The sequence below is a fragment of the Lactuca virosa genome, chromosome 4 (assembly GCF_052849685.1).
Source record: "Lactuca virosa cultivar CGN04683 chromosome 4, Lactuca_virosa_CGN04683_v6, whole genome shotgun sequence".
Taxonomy (NCBI): domain Eukaryota; kingdom Viridiplantae; phylum Streptophyta; class Magnoliopsida; order Asterales; family Asteraceae; genus Lactuca; species Lactuca virosa.
In genome coordinates this window covers 193,634,276-193,659,102 of record NC_136429.1, presented here as the reverse complement: position 1 = coordinate 193,659,102, position 24,827 = coordinate 193,634,276, and the positions used below count along the sequence as shown (strand labels likewise).

At 34.5% G+C, this 24,827-nt stretch overlaps 1 protein-coding gene across 1 annotated transcript; it reads left to right on the top strand.

Moving 5' to 3' along the window:
- Positions 1-24,085: 24,085 nt before the first annotated feature.
- LOC145105455 (uncharacterized) lies at positions 24,086-24,621 on the top strand. The gene is made up of 3 exons (XM_079042556.1): positions 24,086-24,221; positions 24,320-24,388; positions 24,506-24,621. Exons 1-3 carry the CDS (start codon positions 24,086-24,088, stop codon positions 24,619-24,621), a joined length of 321 nt encoding a protein of 106 aa, XP_078898682.1.
- Positions 24,622-24,827: the final 206 nt, after the last annotated feature.

Below are 24,827 nucleotides of genomic sequence, written 5' to 3'. Positions count from 1 at the left end.
CATGATTCTAGACCAGTCTTTTGCTATAATATTTTTATTTGCCATGTTTTCAAAATTTGACTAATCGAATTTTGAGAATGCAATATATAGAATTTCCTTAAGTTGAACCAATCCAACATGAAATTCATATATATATTCTTAACTAAAGATGATTAAGGTCTCAATCTAAGCCTTTAGAACTGAAATGAAGTATATCCTCTCCCTTAATTATAGCAAAACAACTTTTTCAATTCCTGCAGCCTCACGAATTGAAACTTTTGTTTTCTATAATTAACATTGCTAACTTGCAACACTAACAATAATTATCATGCTCCCACTAATATGATGATTATTAGCATAACACTTATGCTCCCACTAGCTTTGACATGTACTCAGAAATCAACTGGACTTCTAGAAATCAATACTTTATTGACTTTCTTACCAAAGTTCAGATTTCTGATACGAGATGCTTTGATAAAACTTTATCAAAATCATACACCTTTCCTTAGATAGCATGCATGTGTGTCTAAACAATTTCAGAACTATGAAAAGGGATGACGTAATCATAGTCTCAATTGTTTAGACCTTTTGCCATCTGCTTCAAATCTACTTGGTGGAAGTGTTTCCTCACCATCATTTTCATGAATCGGAGAGAAACCTTATGACCCTTAGATTTTATGGTGTATGTGTTCTTATCCATGTGAATCGTCAAAACCATAGTCACAAGACAAGGATAATGACAAATCCAAACTCATATTGATTAAACTTGTGCAATCTTAAATTCTTGCCATTTGGCAGCTCAGGTGCCTGCCATTGCTTCCAAGTAGTTGTGCAACCAATTGAGAACTCTCAGAACTCCTATGCAAAGCCAACTTGAATAGGCACAAAAATTTCAACACGATAGGTTATAAACCTCAAGTCGTGTGCTAGTGAAGGACTTTAGGTTTTATTCTTGATTAAGTCTTGAAACTTTCAAGAGCTTTAAGACTCCCACTGTCCTCTTGACATATAAGACTCCTTTGTCAAATATTCAAGAGATAGTGCGGATTCTTTATCAAGACTAACACTTTACACAATTGGCCTAAGTTGGTCTCTGTTTTATCCAAAACATCACAACTTACCAATTTCAAATGTACAAGAGTAGATAACCTTTTACTCTTATATTTGACTAGTGTTAACAAACCCTCTTTAAGATATATCACTCAAGTTACAATCTTGGAGTATGACTCTAAGAATTGTTTTGGAACGAAGTATGACTCATCTTTTTGATTTAACCACTTCAACAATTCATGACTCCTCTTCTTAGTCATAAGAATGCACTAAGATGACTTTAGAGGACCAATTATGATATGGTATCTTAATCATTAAGATGATCATAAACATGATACTAAAGTACTCTCCCATCTTTTCAGATTTGAGAAACTTTTATCTTTCTGCCATACTTTGATTCTTCTTATTCGTTCTGTCTCACATTGAAACTTCTCCAATGCTACAGACTTATACTTAAACTTATAAGTATAACCATATTTACTGAACTTAAGTAAATCATGACGAATAGTCTTCTTGATCTTTTGTGGTGGACTTGACCAGTGCACAAGAATGTGTACTCGATCCCTTAGTCCTTTCCTTATTCACATAAGGAATTAGTCTTAATTTTCCAAGCTGAAAGTTCTCATTCATCATACTATACAACTTGCATGATTCCAAGTTTCGGTCCAAATGAACCTTGGGTGATGAGAATCTTTCCTTATTTGGTAATATTAGACACTACCACAACCGAAAGAATCAAATCCATTTTTCCAATATTGCTATCAATGGAATCTTATAAGCAACAACTTTTCACAAATGCCATTGTAAGGATACTTAAAATAAATAAAATCAAAACCTTTTTCTTTTATTTTAAAACTTTGCGGAAAAACTTATCCTTACAATCCATATGAAAACCTTGTTGTTATCTATTCCTAAGCAATTTAAATATCATAACTCTTAAGTAATAGCCCAAAATTCTGATCACCGAACCATGCGATTGAAATCCATCTTCGCGATCAGAATCAGCATGTACTTAATAGAGTTAGACAATGGACTTTACCTGAAGTAGAGCCAAACTTATTGACTTTAACATCCTTAGGTAAATTTGGCAGCTTCGTAACCAATGCCCATTCCTTTGGCAATAGTTACATATGGACACTTGATAATGGGACTATCTCAGACTTCGCCTCTCTCTTTACCATTGGGTCAACCGAGTTGACTATGGCCGATCCCTTTCCATTGGGAAGAGAGAGCTTTACTGGATATCCAATGTCATCATTGTCAATGTCCATAGCTTTTTAGGAAGTTGATCTTAGCAAATAGATAAGATCATTAAGGGTCTTGTCTTAGTCTGTTTCATAGGATTCCCAAAAGAACTCACTATGTGACTTAGAAAGTAGTTGAGCCACCAACTTTCTCAAGACTTTGACACCCAACTCTCCCGGCTTGTCAATATGTGACTACATCTCCAAGATGTGATCACACCTAGACCTTGCCTTGCCAATAGGGCTTGAGTGACCTTAAACTTTTTAGGAACTTGTGGGTTAGGGAGAATAATTGGAGGAGGTGAAAGAAGTATGATATCCATGGGACATCATCTTCATTTAGGAAAGCTTGTTTCAAGAGATTTGGGAAGATCATAAATGTCTAGACCAGACATCTTTTTGGGAGATATTCAAGATAGTTGATTTAAAGTCCTTAATATGACACCCAATATGAAATATTAAGGCTAGGACCCAACAAACTATTTTATAACTTAGAAGAGGGATGCCGTAATCCAAGCTATAAAATATTTGAAGGTAGGTGAATGACGATTCACCAATTTCCACCATGAAAAACGAAATAATTTATTAGGTTTTAATTGGATTTGAAAGTCCTAGATCTTTGAGATTCATTGAACTGTTCAAAGGCATGTTTCAATCTCGAGTGTGCCCTTCAGGTTTTGTGACTGGGATGCCGAGGGTCACAAAACAAGGTGTGAATAACCATGCAAATATACTTGGTACCCTTAATATTTACCCCTTAATCAGTGTGCCGGTTAACCACACACGCTCCACCGATACTATGATAAATATTAAGTTACCCTTTGCCTACCTTGTTAAGTCCAGGTTAGTGTGTCGGTTAACCACACACGCTCCACTAACGACTTAAGCAAAATGCAAAGTGTAATTTCATGGGTTAGCACCAAATTCACATTTTCCTAAGTAACTAAGATTGGGTATTAATAAGAGTTTAGTTACTTAGTATTTATCATTAATACTTTTAATGAAAGGAGAATTATAGTCCTTGTCCTACCCGTTCGGCTAACGACTCTCCACCAGTCAAGGAAGCGGTGGGTGAGAGTGGACACCCATTAAACTGCCATTTTATAGGCAGTAACCTTATACCCCCCTTATAGACCGGCTTCGTGAATGAGGCATACTAACGGTAAGACTGAATTTACTCTTATACATATATATAAATATTATTAACTTATAATATTATAAACTATAAGGGTTGAATTTTAACTTTTAAAATTCTAAGGGCTAACTTGGAATTAAAGTATTCATAAGTGAAAACTTTTCAAATTCCAAAACTTGAGGGCAAGTTTTGAAACTATTCAAAACTAATTAATTCCATAACTTATGAGTTTAAAGTAGTTTTAATTAAAAAAAAAACTCTTCAAGTTCCATAACTTGAGGACAAGTTATGGAAGACTTTAAACTAATTAATAAAAAAAATAACTTTTTTTTATTGTAACTTATGGAACTAATTAAGGTTACACTTTTTTTTTAATTTAATGAAGAGACTCTTGAACCTCCATAACTTGAGGACAAGTTATGGAGTCATAAAACTATTTAATTAGAACTAGACTCTTCATTTTGTAACCTTTGCCAACTTTTATGAGTTTTATGATTCTTAAATGTGACTTTTCATATAACTTGAGGACAAGTTACAAAAACACACTTTGGAATCAACTCTTAGATTAAAATGGATTGAAAACAACTATTTCACACAACTTTTCTATTAATCTAAGAACCTCATAAGAACAAGATAATTCAAATCATCAATCTTCAAGAAATTAGCATGAACATACAAACTAATACAAATCTTGAAATTATGACAATTATCTTAGAAATTGGATTAGCATGAACATTACCACATCAAAAACAAGTTTATAAGTCCAAAAACATCTTAGGGTAATGTTCCTAGTCCAATTCCGGCCAAAACAATCGAATATATGTATCCAACTCGATTTTTCAGCTACTTTTGCAAGTATAACAAGAAAACAAGCTTAGGCTCTGATACCACTGTTGGGTTTTGAGCATTCTAACACTCCTAAGTGTACATGCAACCCTAAATAGCTTGGATCTATGTTTTCTCTATTAGACATACAATTATGAACATCCAAGGTATTATCCTAATCTAGCATACAAAATAATAAATATAACAAGATAGAATACATACCTCTTTGATGTAGAATGTCTTCATAAAGCTTGAGTGCCTAGTGCCCCAAGTGTGACACCTCAAATGGTTCACACAACACCAAATACACTTGGAATAACTTGAGAGAAACTTGAACACTCCTTGAAATCGTCTAGCCCTCACACTCACACATTAGTGTACGATTTCTTGAGCCATGGGATTCTTTTATATGGTGGCTATTAGGGTTACACCATGTAACTCAAAACTTTACCCATTCCTTATGCTCCATGGATTTTAACCTCCATGGAGTATCCATGGGTCACCCCATGGACTTAGTCCAACATAAGGAATCTTGGATTACAAGCCCACATATATAAGAATGAATGATTTACACAATCAACCCATATATTTAATTAGTCTCCTTTTGATCACTTAATTAATTCCAAATTAATTCTTGATCAATACTAATTAAATAACCTTATTAATATATTAGAACTTATAATATATTAACCAACCTTAAGTGTTATTTCTCTCATTATAGTCTATCCAAATGCATGATGCCATGCAACCCAAATGGACCATGCCGGGTCGGGTCAAGTCTTACCAATTATAGTTATGGACTTAGACATTAATCCAACACACTGTACATTTTATGTTTTATTGGTTGATCTGAAGTATGTCAACCTTATGTTACAGATGCAGATTTGAGAAATATACACATAAGTTTCTTCAAATGGCCATATCATCTACCATGTCTATTTTAGCAATAAAAATTACTAACATATTTTTAATTTAAACATTCAAGGTGGGTCCTGTTCCAAACTCATTGTTTTTTTGTGCAGCTGCTATCAGGAAGGAGATTTCTGATGAGACTGACCGTGAGGCAAGACGAACCAAAAAGACTTGGTCAGTTCCTATATATGTCAAGTATCTATTCTACAAATGGTGAGATATTTAAAATTTAGTCTAGAGATAGAACGGTCAATATGTTTTCATATTAATGGTTAGATAGCTTTCCTTACTTGTGTATAAAAGTATTATTATTTGGTCAAAACTGACTATAATAGACTTAAACGTAAATTGTGTATGCTACTGCTATATCTTGAGTTTTAATTTTGATGTTTAGAATCTAGAGTTTTGTTTTTAATTAGTTTTTACTTTTTACAAGTCGCATATCAAGAAAGAATGGGATTTAGTGGTTGAACAAGGAAGCGACATGTAAATTTATTTATCAACGTTTAATTGAAGGAATGAAAGAATTATCAATATTTTGTAACTTGTTTAATACTTAACTATTTTTATGGTTTGATCTAATAGCCGCATGGAAACTATTCAATGAAATGAATTAATTTCCGCCCGGAAATATTCACCGTCCGCCGCTTTGCGCGGGTAGACGGCTAATATATATATATATATATATATATATATATATATATATATATATATATATATATAGGGAAAAGTGAATATACATTACAGCCCCACCTAAGCTTAGGTACTAAACCTCATGAAAATACATTGTTTTACTATATAAAGATTACGATTAGGGATTCACGATTAACACTTGAAGATGTGTTTCATGATGTACACAATAGTTTTCATAAGGAAGCAAGAACATTGATTATCTTCTTCCTTCGTGATGATGGAAAACAATAAACGATAATGAAGGAAAGAAAACAAGGATGGTAAAATGATAATGGAGGGAATAAATGTTATTGGGGACGATATATTTACCAAGTGAAAACCAAATCGAGTATAATTATTAAGTTAAAACGATATATTTTAGAGATTTACTACCTAAGCTTAGGTGGGGCTGTAATGTATATTCTCTATCGCCATATATATATATATATATATATATATATATATATATATGTGTGTGTGTGTGTGTTATATGTTTATTTATACAACAAACTCATAATATATATAGATATATTATATATATAATGGAATTGTTTATATAGTCCTAAATAAATACATATATGTATATAGCATGAATATACATCATTGTACCACCAAATTCATTCCATTAAACTACCAAATACAAAGAAATTGACAGCCAAATAACTTTTCTTTTACACTTCATCTTTCACAAAAATAACACGCTAAAGAGTTTCTCGCACTCTTTCCTCACCTATATCTATCACACAACCACTACCATTATCTTCTCTTCTTCATTAATGTTGTCAAGAACACACACCAACTGGAGTGTGTTGATTACCGGTGATACCAAGAGTGCAACAACCAATCCCATTTTTGCTCTTCTTTTTCTTGTCAATTTCAAGCAACCAAACACCCTTGAGAACATTATTCTAATCTGTTTTCCTTCCCCAATGAACAAGAGGCAACTGCCTCTTTAACTCCTCCCTTCGTCTTCTTCTTGATTGTTGTTAAGAAGCCCCACCAGAGATGGAGCATTTTCCGGTGAGACCACGAGGCAGCAAAGCCTCACTGTTGCCTCTTCCCCTGTCAAACATCAAACTCAAACACCCTTTCCGTTCATCGCTTTCTATCATAACAAATAAAAAAAAGAGAGAAAGAAGAAGAATAGGGAAATTGCCGAAGCAGCCCCGTTCACCCACCTGTTACCACCTATGACAAGCAGGCTCTCACATTTCTCTTCTTGGTAATTTGAATCACGGAGTTTTATTGCATCTTTTGTAAAATAAATTAGTTCATTTCGACTAATATAAGATACCGGATGGTATCTTACTTCCAAATGTGTAGGCTGACAAACGAATCAAACAGATCAAACTACAACCATAGTTATAGTGTCTGAAAAAACTAAAATTTCGTATTAAATAGTTGTGAGAAAAACAAAAATTCTAGTCTCGTAGTACACGTTTCATTGTTTCTAAAAATATAAATAACATCCAAAACGGAGTTCGTATGCAAAAGATACAACCGTTTTAAGAATCCAAAACCAGTATAATACTGATTTTCTTAAAACTGCTAAAACCATTTCTATCCGTTGAGGGACTTGCACACCTCAGATGGAAATTCGGAGAGCATTTTTGGACTCAGGTCATAGCCTATTATTTAATGTCATACTTGAAATATTTTTAGTAAAAATATTTATAAAAGTAAAAAAATCAGACGTTTTGAATCTGTTAATCACGAAACCTTAAACACAATTTCACGGAGATCAGTATATCAGAATTCAATTCCGTCTGTGTTTTTGGAATCACCACGACCAAAAAAATAAACAGGCACATTTATAATGATTTTTTTACATGAAAAGATCTATTAACATAAAAATCGTGTGCAACTATATATATCAATGTATGTGTGTGGGAAATGTTTTATGGTCAACTATAGTTGTATTGCTATAATTTCCTAAAATATTCAAATGAACACCAAATAGTCGTAATGTATATATATGTTAGATAAATATAATATTTCAACAACGCTAACATATACATACATATGTATATGTATCAAGTATGACAATAAAACACCAAGACTTAACATAACAAAAAATGTTAGACACTTCCTAATCTATAAACTTCGAATTATATATATATATATATATATATATATATATATATATATATATATATATATATATATATATAGGCTTAGGTTATTCTATTCAAAGTAATTATTGTGTTATTGTATGCATAAATGTGGGCCAATCATTTTTGGTAAATTAAGAAAGTGATTATTGTGGTTAAAGAAATTAAAAAAGAAAAAGAAAAAGCTTTCCATTTAATAAATAGGTAACATTCACTTTCTTAATTTACCAAAAATTTACTAATTAGGAAACACAATTTTAATTAATAAAAAGTTTCGAATTTTCAGAGATATTTGATTTTCTTGATTTTGAATTTTGATTTTTTAACTAACTAGATTATAATTCTAAGATAATTCTGTTAGAATGATATTCTATGAGAATGTCAGATTATCTATTCTGACAAAATAAATGTTTTGAATGAATGAATATTTTGAAGACAAACAATAGTTTTGAACCATCAGTTTAAAAATAACATGACTCTTATATATATTCATAGACATTGAATGTAAATATAGATTCATACATATTCTTATAGAGTAATAGTCTTGTACATTTTAATACAATTACACATATTCTAACAGAATCTCATAAAAAATAAATAAAGATTTTAAAAAGCATAGAATTCTTGAACGAATGCACTTAATCATTTTATTATGGACTATTCTGTCAGAATATAACGATGAATAATGCTTGCTTTTGTGAAGACCATTGAGCATTATTCATCTTCATCTCACGCGCCATCATCCAACGTTCACGCCCTTGATCAGCATGTCTCCTTCACGCATTCTATGAGAATAACTGCTATGAAATTGAGCATTTTATAAGAATAACTACCATGAAATCGTATGACAATCCTTAAAACCAAATTCACAAATTACAAGCAAAAGCTTCCAAAATGATGAATATGTTTGTTTTAAATAATAAAATAGCAACGTATCTAATTTGACAATTAGGCCTTATGAAGAATACTTATTAGTTATTATTATAGTTGCAAATCAAAACTCATAATCTATTTTGAAAATGCAAAATCCCGAATACACCTTACTGTAATTTAAATGAATATTTTATGTTTGTAAAACAAGTGAAGATAATAGGGCTTGAATAACTGTCATGAAATTGAATTATGTAAGAATAAAACTATTTGAGAATGTTTTTATACGATAAAAATAAAACAAATTTTAGTAATTCTTAGAGAACTCATACTACATGTTAAAATCAAGTAACACAAATAACGAACTCATAAATTATTTTTGTGTTCTTCAAGAATTTGAACATCAATTTCTCTTTCAGACATTTCTACAAACACCTGGTGTGCAATATTCTCATAGAATTATTTTTGTGTTCTTTAAGATTTCTTAACCCAATCATTCTTTTTTACTTCCTCAACAAATGAAAACCGCACCAATTGTCTTTGTTCTTTCAGCATTCCAGCAAATATACACGAGATACATAATGCATAAGAATGAAATCGAGGAAGTGAATTAGAGGACTTACACAGTGACATCTTCCCTCCCACGAAGTTTGACAGGAGTTCCAGATTGGGGAGACATGAGAGGAGAAGCAGAGAGCTCATCGGGGCCCAGGATCTTACCCGGCTACCACGACCCATTCCGCCTCTGAACCCAAACGATGGTCCCAACACCGCTGAGGAGGAAAGAAGGCAGCTTCCGGTGTTGTGAGGGCGGCGATATGTTACCAGATTTGGGTGTGATGGGGTGTGAAGCAGGAGCAGCAATGAGGAAAATAAGGTCAAATGGAGATGTAAGAATGGTCGGCAGATGGTGTGCGACACCGGCGGAGGAGCGACAACAACTTCCAGTGGTACAACGGTAGTGCTAAGTCGTCGGTTGGATGGACAGGTGAGTGAAGCAGGAGCCTTCAAAGGATTTTAGGGTCTGCGTCTTGAACGAATTTGAAGGGATTTATAGGAAAGCAATCCAATATTTTAGGGATTAATTAAATTTTTATTTAGTTAACAAAATTAATTAATAGGTAAGATTACATATCCTTATTTAAGTTTTTGAAATAATTGGCCCACATTAATGCATACAATAACACAATAATTACTTTTAATACTTGAACCTAGCTCTCTCTCTATATATATATATATATATATATATATATATATATATATATATATATATATATATATAACAAACTCATAATATATATAGATATATTATTATTTCCTAAATAAATACATGTATATAGCATGAATATACATCATTGTACCACCAAATCCTTTCTTTTAATCTACCAAGTACAAAGAAATTGACAGCCAAATAACTTTTCTTCTACACTTCATCTTTCACAAATATCACACGCTAAAGAGTTTCTTGCACTCTTTCCTCACATATCTCTATCACACAACCACTACCATTCTCTTCTCTTCTACATTAATGATGTCAAGAACACACACCGTGTGTTGATTGCCAAGAGGGAAATAGCCAATCCCGTTTTTGTCTTCTTTTTCCTGTCAATTTCAAGCAACCAAACACCCTTGAAAACATTGTTCTAATATGTTTTCCTACCCCAATGAACAAGAGAAAACTGCCTCTTCAACTCCTCCCTTCGTCTTCTTCTTGATTGCTGTTAAGAAGCTCCACCGCAGATGGAGCAGTTTCCGGCGAGACCACGAGGCAGCAACCCTTCACTGTTGCCTCTTCCCCTGTCAAACATCAAACCCAACCACCCTTTCCCTTCATCGGTTTCTATCAAAACAAATAAAAAAGAGAGAAAGAAGAAGAAAAGGGAATCTATCGAAGCAGCCCCATTCACCCACCTGTTGCCACCGATGATAAGCAGGCTCTTGCATTTCTCTTCTTTGTCCGTCGAGTAAACACCACCGAAGCCCCTCCCTCACCTGCTTGCCTTGTTCCAAAAAAACTCCTATTCTGGCCTCCTTCCCTTCGCAACTTTCCCCAAGACAGAAGACGAGCAACCTTATTGTTTTCGTCTCTTCCTTCTCGTCGGATACACAATAATCGCTGTTTTCGTCTCTCTCTCTCTCTCTCTCTCTCTCTCTCTCTCTCTCTCTCTCTCCGACTTGGCCAAACATCAGAGGTACCCCTCCTCCCTTCGCACCTCACATCCGGACGAGAGGGAGCCCGAGTTCGTTGCTTCGTTCCTTCGTCGCTTTGGTCTCGTCGACCTCGGAGACGCTACCTCAGCCTGCAATCGATCGGCATCCATCGTACCTCGCAACCCTATAAATCAAAGACGGGGGCATAAAAGCCCTATAATTCTTTCTGCTTCGATAAATAACCAAATGACCCCCCTGCTGGAACATTCTTTTTAAAATAAGTCCTTTCCGTAAAACCTTGGTGTATTTTAAAGAGTAAATTACACGAATCGTCCCTCATGCGGGTGTCAAAATGCACGTTTAGTCCTTATTTTCAAAAATTAACTCGGATCATCCCTCATTTGTTTTAAACGTGCACGTTTCATCCTTGCCGACCTAAAATGACTATTCTGCCCTTTTTCATTTCTTTTTTAGTTTCTTTTTAATTTGTTAATTATTTTTAATATAAAAAACAAAAAGAAAAGAAATATGCACCACACACACTTTGACACCGGCTTTTCCCATCCCCATTCTTTTGTTTTTTCGTTTGTTTGGTTGTTTGCATCTGGGATATCAGTCCGACATCACCACCACCATCTGCCACCACCACCACCACCCTCTAGCCCCATAATCTGCCACCAATAACCCCAAATAGATAGACATAAGATGTTCTGTTTTTTATGCATTCCCACAAAATCAAAACATTTCACAAGTTTTGTTTATTTTTTACACAATCTCACACAACAGTTCAAGAAATCGAATCACCCACCAAAATCAATCTCTAAAATCGAATCCCCTACCAAAATTCCCCAGTGAAAACGAATCCAATCTTGTTTTCGTTTTCAATTGGATAAAGTAACAGAACTACAATGTGATTTTGTGAGGGGATTTACGTTGTTAGAAGCCTGAACCAAAGACATGTTGACTCTTCACATAAAGCAGAGATGGAAGAAATATCAGAGGGTCCTGTTGACTGCTTCCTCCACCCTCCTTTTCCCTACCTTGTTCTGTAGAACTACTAAACCATCACCAATTCCACCGCATGTGACAGTGGTTATGAGTGCAGTTGTTGTGGTCCGGGGTTGGAGGGGTTGTTCCTAACTGGCTACAACATTGAAGTGAGGGTTTGCTTCTAACATCAAGGGTTCGATGATGGGGAAGGAGACGGAAATAGAAGAGATATAGAGATAGAAAGATAATGATCTTATAGAGAAATATGCACTCCGGCAGCCACTCAAAACCCTAGCCGCCGTCGACTTTCCTCTTTCTCCGGCAACACCACCATATTCCTATTCTGACACCACTCATCACCTCTAGGTCACAATTTGTAACCAGATTCGGATCACAGATCAAAATCGATGCTAAGATCCACAATAGAAATCATCCACACCCCTCTGTAACCATGTCGTCGGAGGAAGATGAAGTCGGTGAGGCGATGTTCGTCGGTGGAAGATGAAGTCGGTGAAGTGTTGGCCGGGTTCGGTGACCGGGAAACAAAGAAGGTAGAAGGAAGGTGGAAGGGAAGGGGGAAAGTGAACGAAGAGGGGTGGGTTGGGTATTTAATTTCTTTTTCTTTTTTTTAATATAAAATAATTTATATTTAAATAAAAAATTAAAATATTAAGGGCAATATAGTCATTTTATGGTTGCCAAATGATACAATGTGTAAATTTAAAATAACAAGGGACGAAGCGTGTAAGTTTTGAAATAATAAGGGACAGTCCGAGTTAATTTCTAAAAATAGGGACTGAACGTATATTTTGGCACCTACACGAGGGACGATTTGTGTAATTTACTCTATTTTAAACAAAACAGCCCCTCATTTGGTTATTTTTAAAAAAATAAATCTCGATCTTCAAACTTGAATAAAATTAAGCATTTCAGCCCATTCATTGGAAATCCTTAACAAAATCTGTCGAATTGTCAAACATAAATTCAATTTAAACCATTTCAGTCCCTCCCTTTTATTTATTTTAACCAAAGCAGTCCTATTTTGGTTAATTAAATTATCAAACAGCCCCCAATAGTTTAAACTCGTTATGAAAAAATCCCGGAAATATTTCAAAGTTCAAGAAACGTGACTTTGCGGTTCTCACGACAAGCTTCCCAAAAATAAACGAACTCCGAACAATTCTAACTTACGCTTCAAGGGTGAGTGCTTACGACCACTTTTTAATATATATTTTTAATTATTTTTTTTGGGAGGGGGGGGGGGGGGAATACATGTGCCTATGTACATCGTTTATACAAACAAGTTATCATTTTATTCGAAAATACAATAATCCTAGTTTATAAAATTGTTATTTAACAATGTAACATATCGTTACAAATAAACTTGTATTAACTTTTCGTATATGTATTATGGTTATTTTATCATGAAATAACTAGTTTACACAACAAATGCTACATGATGTAAAAATATATGATTTTTATGTGACATTGTATATTATAACAAACACGTTATACAACTTTGGAGTATTTCAAGGATTCAAGCTATTATTATTCATGTATATTTATATATTTAAATACTTAAAGTTTATACATGTACATATGTTCGTTACGTTGAAACATACATCTTTATAAAAGCGAGTACATTACACTTTTACATACATAACAAGCATACACGACTTTTATAAACTTTATACAATGAAATTCATTATGCCTAGTGACTTAACCACAATTAAGTTAGGGCTGGGAGTTATTCACATACTTTAGTTAAGGAATTTTTAGTGAGACTATATTCATTAGTTGAGTATAAACACTTAGCATACTCACAACACTATAAACATTAATCTTCAGAGCAAGATATATATGTATTGATCAATACGTGGTTGACATCCCTACATGCGGTTGCTAGCTACAACCTCGACCAATCAATCGACAGGCCGGTTTTAAGGAGGGGCAAGAGGGGCAGCCGCACAGGGCCTCGAAAAAATTAGGGCCCGAGTTTTAATTAAATTATATATTTAATAACTAAATATATATGAATTTATTCAAGATATTACATAAAATTTGTGTAGCCCAATTGGCAAAGATGTCTTCCTACGTAAAAGCAACGCGGGTTCAAATCTTCTTCACTGCATTTTGATTTTTTTAAATTAGAGTTACATATTTGCCCATTTCTTTTTGCTATATATTTCATAAACAACCCCTCCTTGCAATATTTTTAACAAATCAGTTTTCAGAAATTACATAATTAGCCCTTAAACTTTTTATAAAATTCCATATGTTCCTTTTTAATAAATTTATTTACTTTTAAGTTACAGTTCACCGTCTTAAGTTTGTTTTCCTTATATATTAAAAAAAATTCTATTTAGGGCCCTATTTTTCTTCTTAGCACAGGGCACTTAAAATCTTCTTTAAATTAGAGTTAGCATTTTGACTTTTTTAAATTAGAGTTACATATTTGCCCATTTCTTTTTGACTTTTTTAAATTAGAGTTACATATTTGCCCATTTCTTTTTGCTATATATTTCATAAACAACCCCTCCTTGCAATATTTTTAACAAATCAGTTTTCAGAAATTACATAATTAGCCCTTAAACTTTTTATAAAATTCCATATGTTCCTTTTTAATAAATTTATTTACTTTTAAGTTACAATTCACCGTCTTAAGTTTGTTTTCCTTATATATTAAAAAAAATTCTATTTAGGGCCCTATTTTTCTTCTTAGCACAAGGCACTTAAAATCTACCAGCCGACCCTGTCAATCGAAACGGGTGATAAGTGTCTACAATTGTTACTAAAATGTCCAATGAAGCGTTGTAGGGGGTACATTCAATCACATAGTTCGATTATAGGACTCACTATAAACATTAACTGAAATCTCTCTCTCTCTCTCTCTCACACACACACACACAAACACACACTACAAACCATGGGCTTGGTTGCTTTCAAAACTATTTTAAGTATGAAATTACTTATGTAACAGTACAGTTTGGTTTTCAAGGATATTCAAAGATTCATTACAAACATAGCTTTAAGTATTGATTTACTTATACCAAAATAAATTTTTGGCTTTTAAAAACTCCTTGCAAACACAGTTTTAACTACTGCTATACATAAAAAAAAATTTATTTTTAGACTTTTTAAAAGTATTACTGCTGTTAGCAGAAAACTTGTAACTCTCACCAACCTTGTGTTGACCCTCAAAACTACATGTATTGTCAGTAAATCACTAAACATACATTCAAGATGGATTGGATTACAGGTGACCTTATTTACTTGTTGTTGTATTATATGCCTATCTGTTAACGCAATTCATGTAGTATTATTATTTGTAAAAACCTTGTATTCAAATATCAAGATGGAACACGAATGTTATTTTGTTTATTGTTATACTTGTGTTATATACTCAATTTACCTGTGATAAATGAACTAAGTCGCACAGCCCGGTATGTTCCGTAGCCTTGGTCGGGGTGTGACATTACATACTCTCTATCTCTCTCATTCTCGGAAGTTGCGCCACCGCCTGAGAGGATTTCTTGTCGCCGGAAATCGCGAACAACCCTACCTCCATTGAATCTTTCCCTCACGACCACCTCCCCTCGCTTGCTCTGACATAGCTGCTCCCCCTCTCCAACGCAAAACAACCAAGAAAAAGGGCTCACCGGTCAGCTACATGCCACCGTGACCGACGGAGCTCCGATTTTCTGGCGACAGTTGTGACAGCTCCGATCAAAGTAAATATTAGTTGTATGTGCTCTTGACAAGCAGATTAGTAAGCCTTCAGTGTCAGTTTGTCGTAAAAGTCTCCTTTTAAAAAGTCTACAAATCGCAAAATGAGTCCTAATTTTCGAAACGAACACTTTTCACGCTTCAAGGGTGAGTTCTACGACCCCTTTTATACTTTTTATGTTTTTGGGGGAGGATACATGCATTAATCGTTTTTTACATATACTCGTTAACGTTTACGCTTCATATATACGTTTATTTACATTTATTATTAATATTAATGTTTATTTACGTTCTCAATTATGTTTACATTCATATTTATGTTATATATATATATATATATATATATATATATATATATATATATATATATATATATATATATATATGTATAGGTTTAGATTCTATGGAAAACAAAAAACCCTAAAAAAAACCCCTAAAAATCATAAAAATGCATAAAAAAAATACTTAGAGATCACAAAACTTTTTTTTTGAATTTTTTTATGAAAAAATCACAGCTTTTACTACAAAATCGCTGAAATTTGTTTTTGAAAAAAAACCATTTTTGATTTTTTTTTTCAACGATTTTATTAAAAAAGTTGCGATTTTTTCATAAAAAAATTTAAAACAAAGTTTTGTGATCTCTAAGTATTTTTTTATACATTTTTATGATTTTTAGGGTTTTTTTTGTTTTCCAAATAACCTTTCCCTATATATATATATATATATATATATATATATATATATATATATATATATATATATATATATATATATATATATATATATATATATATATATATATATATACCTGCTCGCAATCGGGCCCTTCTTCCCAAAGAACTCCGAAGCCCCACATACCCGGAACTCACGGAAAGTCAAAGTGCAAGCTCCCATCATCGCCACCATCTCAGAACGAAAAGCGCCCAAACACTCATCCAGGATCTCGAGGATACCCTCCTTAACCGTACCAAATATCACATGAGTCTGCTCAAGAATATTGTGTGTAATCTATGATTAAATGAACTCCTGCATGATCATCCATATGTCCGACCCCAGAGCCTGAACCCAAACCATAACCGGTACCAGAGCCACTACCAGAACCTCCTTGAGTGACCACCATACTGAAAATAAACCATTCAAACCATCATTATATATATATATATATATATATATATATATATATATATATATATATATATATATATATATATATATATATATATATATATATATATATATATATATACGCGAAGAATCCTACATTCTACACGCTCCCTGGTATCATCGTGACTTTCCTTGACTCGCGTACGGATCCTCTGCTTCCAGTAATACGAGCCCATACTACCTTCCACTTATATCCGTACTTTCCTCAAGAATCGTCCCGAATTCCCCAAGTTACTTCCCTATTAATCCAAACAACCCTTATTAAAACAAGGCTCTCGGCACCGAATCACCTCCTAGTTTTTCCTAGGACTACCACCACACCACTCTCCGCTATTAGCTGCAGAAGGAACTCCCCCTAACACCCTCTAACTAGCTTACAAATACAATTACATATCACCGAAACTAGATAATTCCTTGAATGAAAGGTCTCACACTACAACGGTTGGACTCAAACAAGAGTTACGTAATAGGGTTAATCCTAACCTTATACAATTATCTAATCTCGACAATATGTAACCTAGTGTATTCACTTACTAGTTAGTTGATGTTAATGGGAACTCCTAAAAGCGCAAAGCAAGCAACATTCGAATCGAAGCATAACCTAAACAGACCATCCTATCACTGAGTGATCAGTACTAGCATGCAAGTCTACAAGCTCATACAGTAGGCATATAAAGGCATCTCTCCTAGCATTCTATCATGCAATCTTGAGCAGATCCTTAGCCCTAATCTAACATGCGATTCACAGATTCACAATTCAAAGCATATCACAAAACATGTATGGGTATTTTGGGAAAACTTACTTGAGCTCGGTCGATTGCATTCACTACACACCTTTATTTTTCTAAAAATTTCTTTTATAAAACATTTCTTCTTATGAAAAATCTACCAAATCCCCAATTTGAGTTTCGGCACACCCGAGCGTATGTCAGAATTCCTCAAAGCAAGGCTCTGCTACGAACTTGTAACATCCCAAAACTTATAACCCTAAAAGTATTGTTTTTATATTAAATAAAACATCAACCAAACGTGTTTATTTAAAACCACAAGGAAATCATAATGTATCCATAATCATCCAAAATACACCAGAGTCAAATAAGCGAAAAGTCATGGTGTGTACGATGCGATCATCCCGAGCTCTTCCCCTTTCGATCCGGAAGTACCTGAAACATAAACTGGAAACCGTAAGCATAAAGCTTAGTGAGTTCCCCAAAATACCGCATACCAAACATACACTCCAGCTCAAGGCCATTCCGGGTCTATTTCACCCCTGATCCTATTTCACCTTCGAGTCTATTTCAACTCATATGTCAGCCCAAGGCTGTACGGGGTCTATTTCACCCCCGGGTCTATTTCACTCCCGAGTCTATTTCAACTCATATGTGAGCACAAGGCTGTATCGGGTCTATTTCACCCCACATACATATAGAAAACAGGCACACATGCATACATGCATACAACATGAGTCACAAAGATTACAAGCACATACAATCCCTAGTGTCCTACATTATAGTGAGTAAACTCACCTTAGTCTGCTGTCAGTCAAATAGATGATCGAGCTATTGAACCGGAGAATCCCCACACTAAGCAACCAAATAAAACCCTAATAAATAATGGGTCATAAACCATAATCAGAACTTTAACCAAATAATCCCGACCCTCAGGGTAAAAGACCATTTTACCCTTCCCTCAGTTGGCCCAAAAATCGTGGCCCAAAGTCAGTGGCACAAACTACAAACAATGTCCCATAATCAGAAAGACCTGTGGCCCAAAAAAGACCCAAAACCCTAAAGTTCAATGATGGCCCAAACCATAAAATCCCATGGCCAGATCGCGAACGCTAAGCGTTCAAGATTTACGCCCATCATACTAGATGGCTATGCCTGATCGGGGACTCGGACGTGCATGTGTAGCATACGCTTGCGTACTCCCGACATACGCCCCCTGTTAAACCATTATGTCATTAAGTCCTTATTGCTTAAGACCAAATGTTCAAATTTCAGATCCAATCCTTGGGGAACGTCTTAATCCATAAAGTCACTAACTTGGAGCCTTTGCATGTCTCAAATGAACTCAAACCCTAGATTTAGCATCCTACTGTCACCACGTGGACATGAACTCATGCATGGTTGATCCTCAACAATCAAGATGCTAACTTTATGGACTAGGGATCTTAGAAACATCAAGAGGAGCAACTCATAACTTTTGGAGTGGTAAAATTCCACTAGATCTCATACATAGGACCAAAAGTGACAAAAAATCCAAAATAACTAGATCTAAGCAAAGAATGAGCAAGGTCCAAGCTTTATACCTCAATGAAGCTAGAAATGATGAGTGTAATCTGGATCTACAAGCTCCTCCTTGATCAAAGATCCTTCTCCAAGATTGTTTATCTTGGAGTTACACCAAACACACACCAAAACACACACAAATGTCAACTCTCTCTTGAAATAAGCTAGGGTTTCGAAATGGGACTCTAAAGGGAAATGGAGACTGGGAAATGAGAGAACCTTGGGACATAAGGTTGCTTACATAGGTTCCAAACACTAAAATTAGGGTTTGTACCCTGATTACGTACGCCCAACATTCAGGAGGAATGCCCAACGTACGCACCCTTCTCCCAAAATTACAATAATGCCCCTAAGGACCAAAATTGCAACTAATTACACACCAATGTTCTAAAATGAAAAATACCTTGAATCAGGTGTTACATCATTATAGACTGATAGTACACTCTAAAAGCATACATATAGAATTGAAATTGTATTTATACGTAGTTTGAATACTCATATGAGTTGAAATAAGATTGTATGTAGTAGGAACATTTTGCTCAATAGATAAGCGTCGGTAAATTAGTTAAGTAAAATAATACTTTAACTATGTTATGACATGACTTTTATGGTTTATAAACTTATATTTAATAAACTATTAACATAAACAACTCCCTCACTTGTATGAGATTATGTTTAATGCTCGTTTTAGGATCACTAAATTAATTAAAAAGTTTATTTTTGTCCCTAGATTTTATAATTTACATCATTTTTTGAGCTTAAAAATATAAATTTACGTTAATGAGTGTAATAGACCTAATATTTCAGGGTTGGTATGTTTGTTCCCATTCAGTTAGGTTTTTGACGTGTCTTGCATTGGTTCCTTATCTTTTATTCTATAGGATGATGGGAGCTGGGCTTCCTTTTATGAAGTCCAAAGTTCTTAATGGACTCATTAACTTGTTTTTACAAGTTTGCTTAAGCTTTTTAGGTCCCTTCTTCCTATTCTACAGGTTGGTGAGAGTTGGTTTTCTTTGCATGAAATCCAATATATAGCACGTGCTTCTCATATGAAATGACAACTTCATCACCGCTTGTCATCACAAGTGCAACTCGAGTTTCTTGAGTTCCCCTCATCCTATTCTATAGGTTGGTGACAGCTGGTTTTCCTTGCATTAAATCCAAAATATAGCACCTCGTGCTTTGCATCGGAATTAACAACATTCATTTTACTTGTTATTTCAAGTGAAACCTGTGTCTCACGGGTTCCCCACCACCTAGTCTACGGGTTTTGGTGGGAGTTGGGCTTCTTTTTATAAAGTTCAAAAATGTAAACGGAATTGACGAATTTTATATTGTGTATACAAGATTGCCTAAGCTTCTTAGGCCCCCACCACTTATTCTATGAGTTATGTCCAAATGGTTTCGACAAGGAATTGACGGATTCAAAACAAGATAAATTCATCACGAACAAATAAAGCCGAAAGAAAGAAATTTGGCTGATTGACCACGTCTCAAATTTTTATCATATTTGGCTCCTCGGGACTTCTATTTAGGTGATTCAAGATGTTCCAGAGACTAACACAATTATCTACAAGTTTGAAGTTTCGAGTTTTTGCAGATTCGGTAGTTCCGGAAACTAGAATTGACGTGGAAGTTGAAGTCAGTTATTGTATGAAAAACAAAAGCTGAAAATAAAGTTTTAATTAACGTTGAGAGATCAAGGGCTAAAGTTGTACCATGCTGAAAGTTGAAAGCTAGGCGCTAAAGCTGCACAATTCTTGAAAGTTCGAGGTTGATTTATGTACTTATGCTCTATATAATATATATCATGCAATTACGTGAAGCTTGGGAGACAGAGACCATACAAAGAAAAAGAAAAAAAAAACCCTACAACCGTCGACCCTGGGCAGCCTCCACAATTGAAGAGGATTAACGGGAGGAAACCTGGTGCTGCGCCTTGGTGACTGCGATCAGGAGTACAAAAATGAGCAGAAAGACAAACGCATAAGTCAAAGAAGGTGGAATTGGTGCAAATTTGGAATGGATACAAAATGGCAGCATTGTCTCTTTCTTTATTTTGGGCTATCAGACACATAAAAAAGAGAAAACATCATACTGGTTCTTTTCTTTAGCTTGATTTCTTTTTATGCTCTTTCTCTTTTGCTATTTAAGTTTATTTATTTTATTTGTTTTTAGAGCTCGATTTAAAGATATGATAAACAGTTGTCTTTCTTTTTACACATTCATGGTTTTAACTTTTAGCTCTATGGAGTAGTAATTTTTTGGGGTTTAGTTGCCTTGGGTGAGATGATCATTTTAGTGTGGTTGATTTTGTTAAACTATATTTTGTGAATTCGGATATTATACTCAAATGTGTGTTTATTTTTAAAATATGAAGTTTGACAAGTAAATTTAAGTTTTAGCTATCACTTGATCAACCTTAATTAGGGTTAATTTGCTTGGTTTAAATTTCAGATTTTTACATGCAATATTGACTTCGAGAGAAGCTTTATTTGTGACATCATTTGAATATAAATGTGTGGTTTCTTTATTTCACTTAAACTTAATGTAGACGTGTATTATGAAGTTTTTTAAAAAAACCTTGAACTTAATTTTTTTTTAAATCACAAGCTACATAGAGATATGAGTAAATGCTTTTAAATCGAATCATGAGACATAGATGTAATTGATAACTTTTGTTGGTGTTAAGTTATCCGTTTCTACATAATTAGTTTGACAACTTGGTTGCAATAGAATAACCATTGAACCCGTAAAGTCAACTAAATCCCATTTTTCTCGTAATTGTTAAATCGTTGTACTTTTGTGTGCTTGTTTAGTCGGTTATTTTATTTTTCATTATTACCTTGTTGATTCAGTTTTATTTTATTTTATTAGTTTCGTAGTTTAATTAAACACAATCACTTTTACGAGTAATTACCTAGTTCACTCTAGCTTATCTTATGATAGGATAATCCTTTTGGGTTCAATATCTGATCTTACGAATATATTACTTGCACGACCTTGTATACTTGCGAGTACGCGTTTTTGTCAACAAGTTTTTGGTACCGTTGTCGGGGTCTATTTTTACTTTTTAGTTAGAACATTAGGTAGTTATTAGACTCTTAAACATCTTGAAGAAATTCTACTCTAGTCGATTTAAGATTCAGACCACCTGAATTTGTGTTTGATTGGGAGATTGAAAGAACCGTGAGAGGGTTGAGGAGATTTCGAATTCAAGAAGAAATGGGAGATAATGGAAACATAAACAATAATGGAAATAGAGTTTCGAAGGAACCAACCCGCTGATTGTCAACGCAACAATTAGTGTTGATAATTTCTAATTCAAACTTGTGATGTTTCAAATGATCAACAACAATGGTCTCTTTGGAGGCATGCCTAGTGATGAGCCTTTGTCCCATCTGCGTTCCTTTAACCAGATGTGCGATAATTTCAAACAAAGAGGCATGACCGCTAATGCATTTAGGTTGAGATTATTTCCCTACACACTACAAGGGAAAGCTCGAGATTGGTTTGAGTGTTTGCCTTCTGATTCCATCACCACTTGGGAGGAATTAAGTGAAAAATTACTAAAAATATTTTTCCCACCCACTCGAAATGCAAATCTAATAAACGTCATCACATCATTCCAACAAATGGATGGTGAATCATTATTGGAGGTCTGGGAAAGATGGAACAATTTGTTAAGAAAATATCCAACACATCAACTCGCTGATGAGGTGAAACTGAAGACATTTTACCAAGGTTTGGATGCTCAAACACACATGCTAGTAGATACATCACGTGGGGGAGCTTCGCTCATAAAGAATAATGGAGATATTGGATATAATACAACATATGATGGAGATATAGGATAATGGAGATAATGGAGATATTAGATATAATAGCTACCAATAATTTCTAGTGGCCCACAGATAGGGTACATGTAAGTGGTTTTAAAGGAAGTACAACATATGATGTTTGTCTTAAAGCTCAAAATGATGCATTAGAAGCCGAGTTGTCTATGATTAAGAGTATGATGTTAAGCAGTGGAGTGAAAGAAAAGAAGGTTGACTTCTGTGCATTTTATCAAGTGGCGCATGATTACAGTGATTGCATACAAAATCCTGAATTTGTGTTTTTCATGGGAAGGAAAAATTTCCCAAGGAAAAGCAGTTAATACTCTGAAACATACAATCCAGGATGGAGATATCATCCTAATTTCTCATGGGGTGGACAACAAATGCAACCTCAACAAGATCAGTTCCAGCAAAGGCCTCGAAACCTACTGGGGTTTTATCAAATGCTAAATCAGCAAGTGAGACCATAAGGATGTGCATTCCACCAGGCATCAGGTAGTAGTTCAAAACCAAAAATGCCTTCATCAAATCAAGAGATGCCACCTTTCGAGAAAGCCATGATGGAGTTTATGATCAAAAAAATCAAAAGACCGAGGCACGTGAGAAGAATCAAGCAATTGCTATGAGAAATTTGGAAAATCAATTAGGGCAATTAGCACAAGCACTGAACTCCCGAGAACTTGGAACGTTGCCAAGTAACACCCAAAATCCAGGTAATGACAATGATAAGAGGCAATGCAATTCCATCACACTTAGATCTGGCAAGGAGTTAATTCATGACTTACCAGCTACCGATGATAAGCAACAGTTGGTAAGTGTTGATATTGATAAGAAGAAGCAAGAATTGAAGGATGATGAAAAAGAGTATGTCGAGATTGAAGACATAGCCGATGAAGAGTACGGGTAGAATAAAGTGAACAAAGAGGGTCCAACAAGTTCAAGTGTTGGAAATCAAAAGAAAGCCCAAGAAAAAGATGCTCGAAATGGTGTGACAGTAGCACCAACAACTTTGCCTTTCTCACCCAGGAAAAATAAGTCCAAAGTCGATGGTGGGCAATTTAAGAAGTTTCTAGAGATCCTTTCTCAACTTCATATCAACATCCTTTTTATTGAAGCCTTGAAACAAATGGCCACATATGCAAAGTTTATGAAGGATGTTCTTACAAAGAAAAAAGTTTTTGTAGAATTTGAGAGTGTTGCAATGACGAAAAGTTGCACATCAATGATCCAAAATAATTTGTCCGTAAAAAAAGATGATCCAGGTAGTTTCATTCTACCTTGTAGAATTGGAAAGATAAACAAGATAGGCTTATGTGATTTGGGAGCAACCATATGCCTTTATCTATTTTTTGAAGATTAGGAGTAGGAGAAGCTAGGCCAACCACTATCTCACTCCAGCTGGCTGATCGATCAGTGGTATATCCAAAAGGTAAGATTGAGGATATTGTTATCAAAATTGACAATCTCTTTGTTCCTGCATATTTTTATCATTTTGGATTGTAAAGCTGATAACGATTGTGGAATAATTTTGGGAAAACCATTTTAGCTACTGTTGGAGATTTGATTGATGTGAAAAAGGGGGAAGTTACATTGAGAGTGAATGATGAGCAAAGGACGTTTAATATGTTTAAGGCTATGAAGCAACCTTTTAATATGGAATAGTGCTCATTTGTATGAGTCATAGATTACTTGGTAAATACAGAAATAGCTTAATTGAGTAAAGTGACTCATGATATTGTGGAATTTGAAGGACATAAAATAAAGGAATATGTGAGATGGGCCAAGGAGGAATTGCACCAACATTACCCTCTATTGAAAAATCACTGGATTTGGAGTTGAAGCTACTTCTGACACACTTGAAATACGCA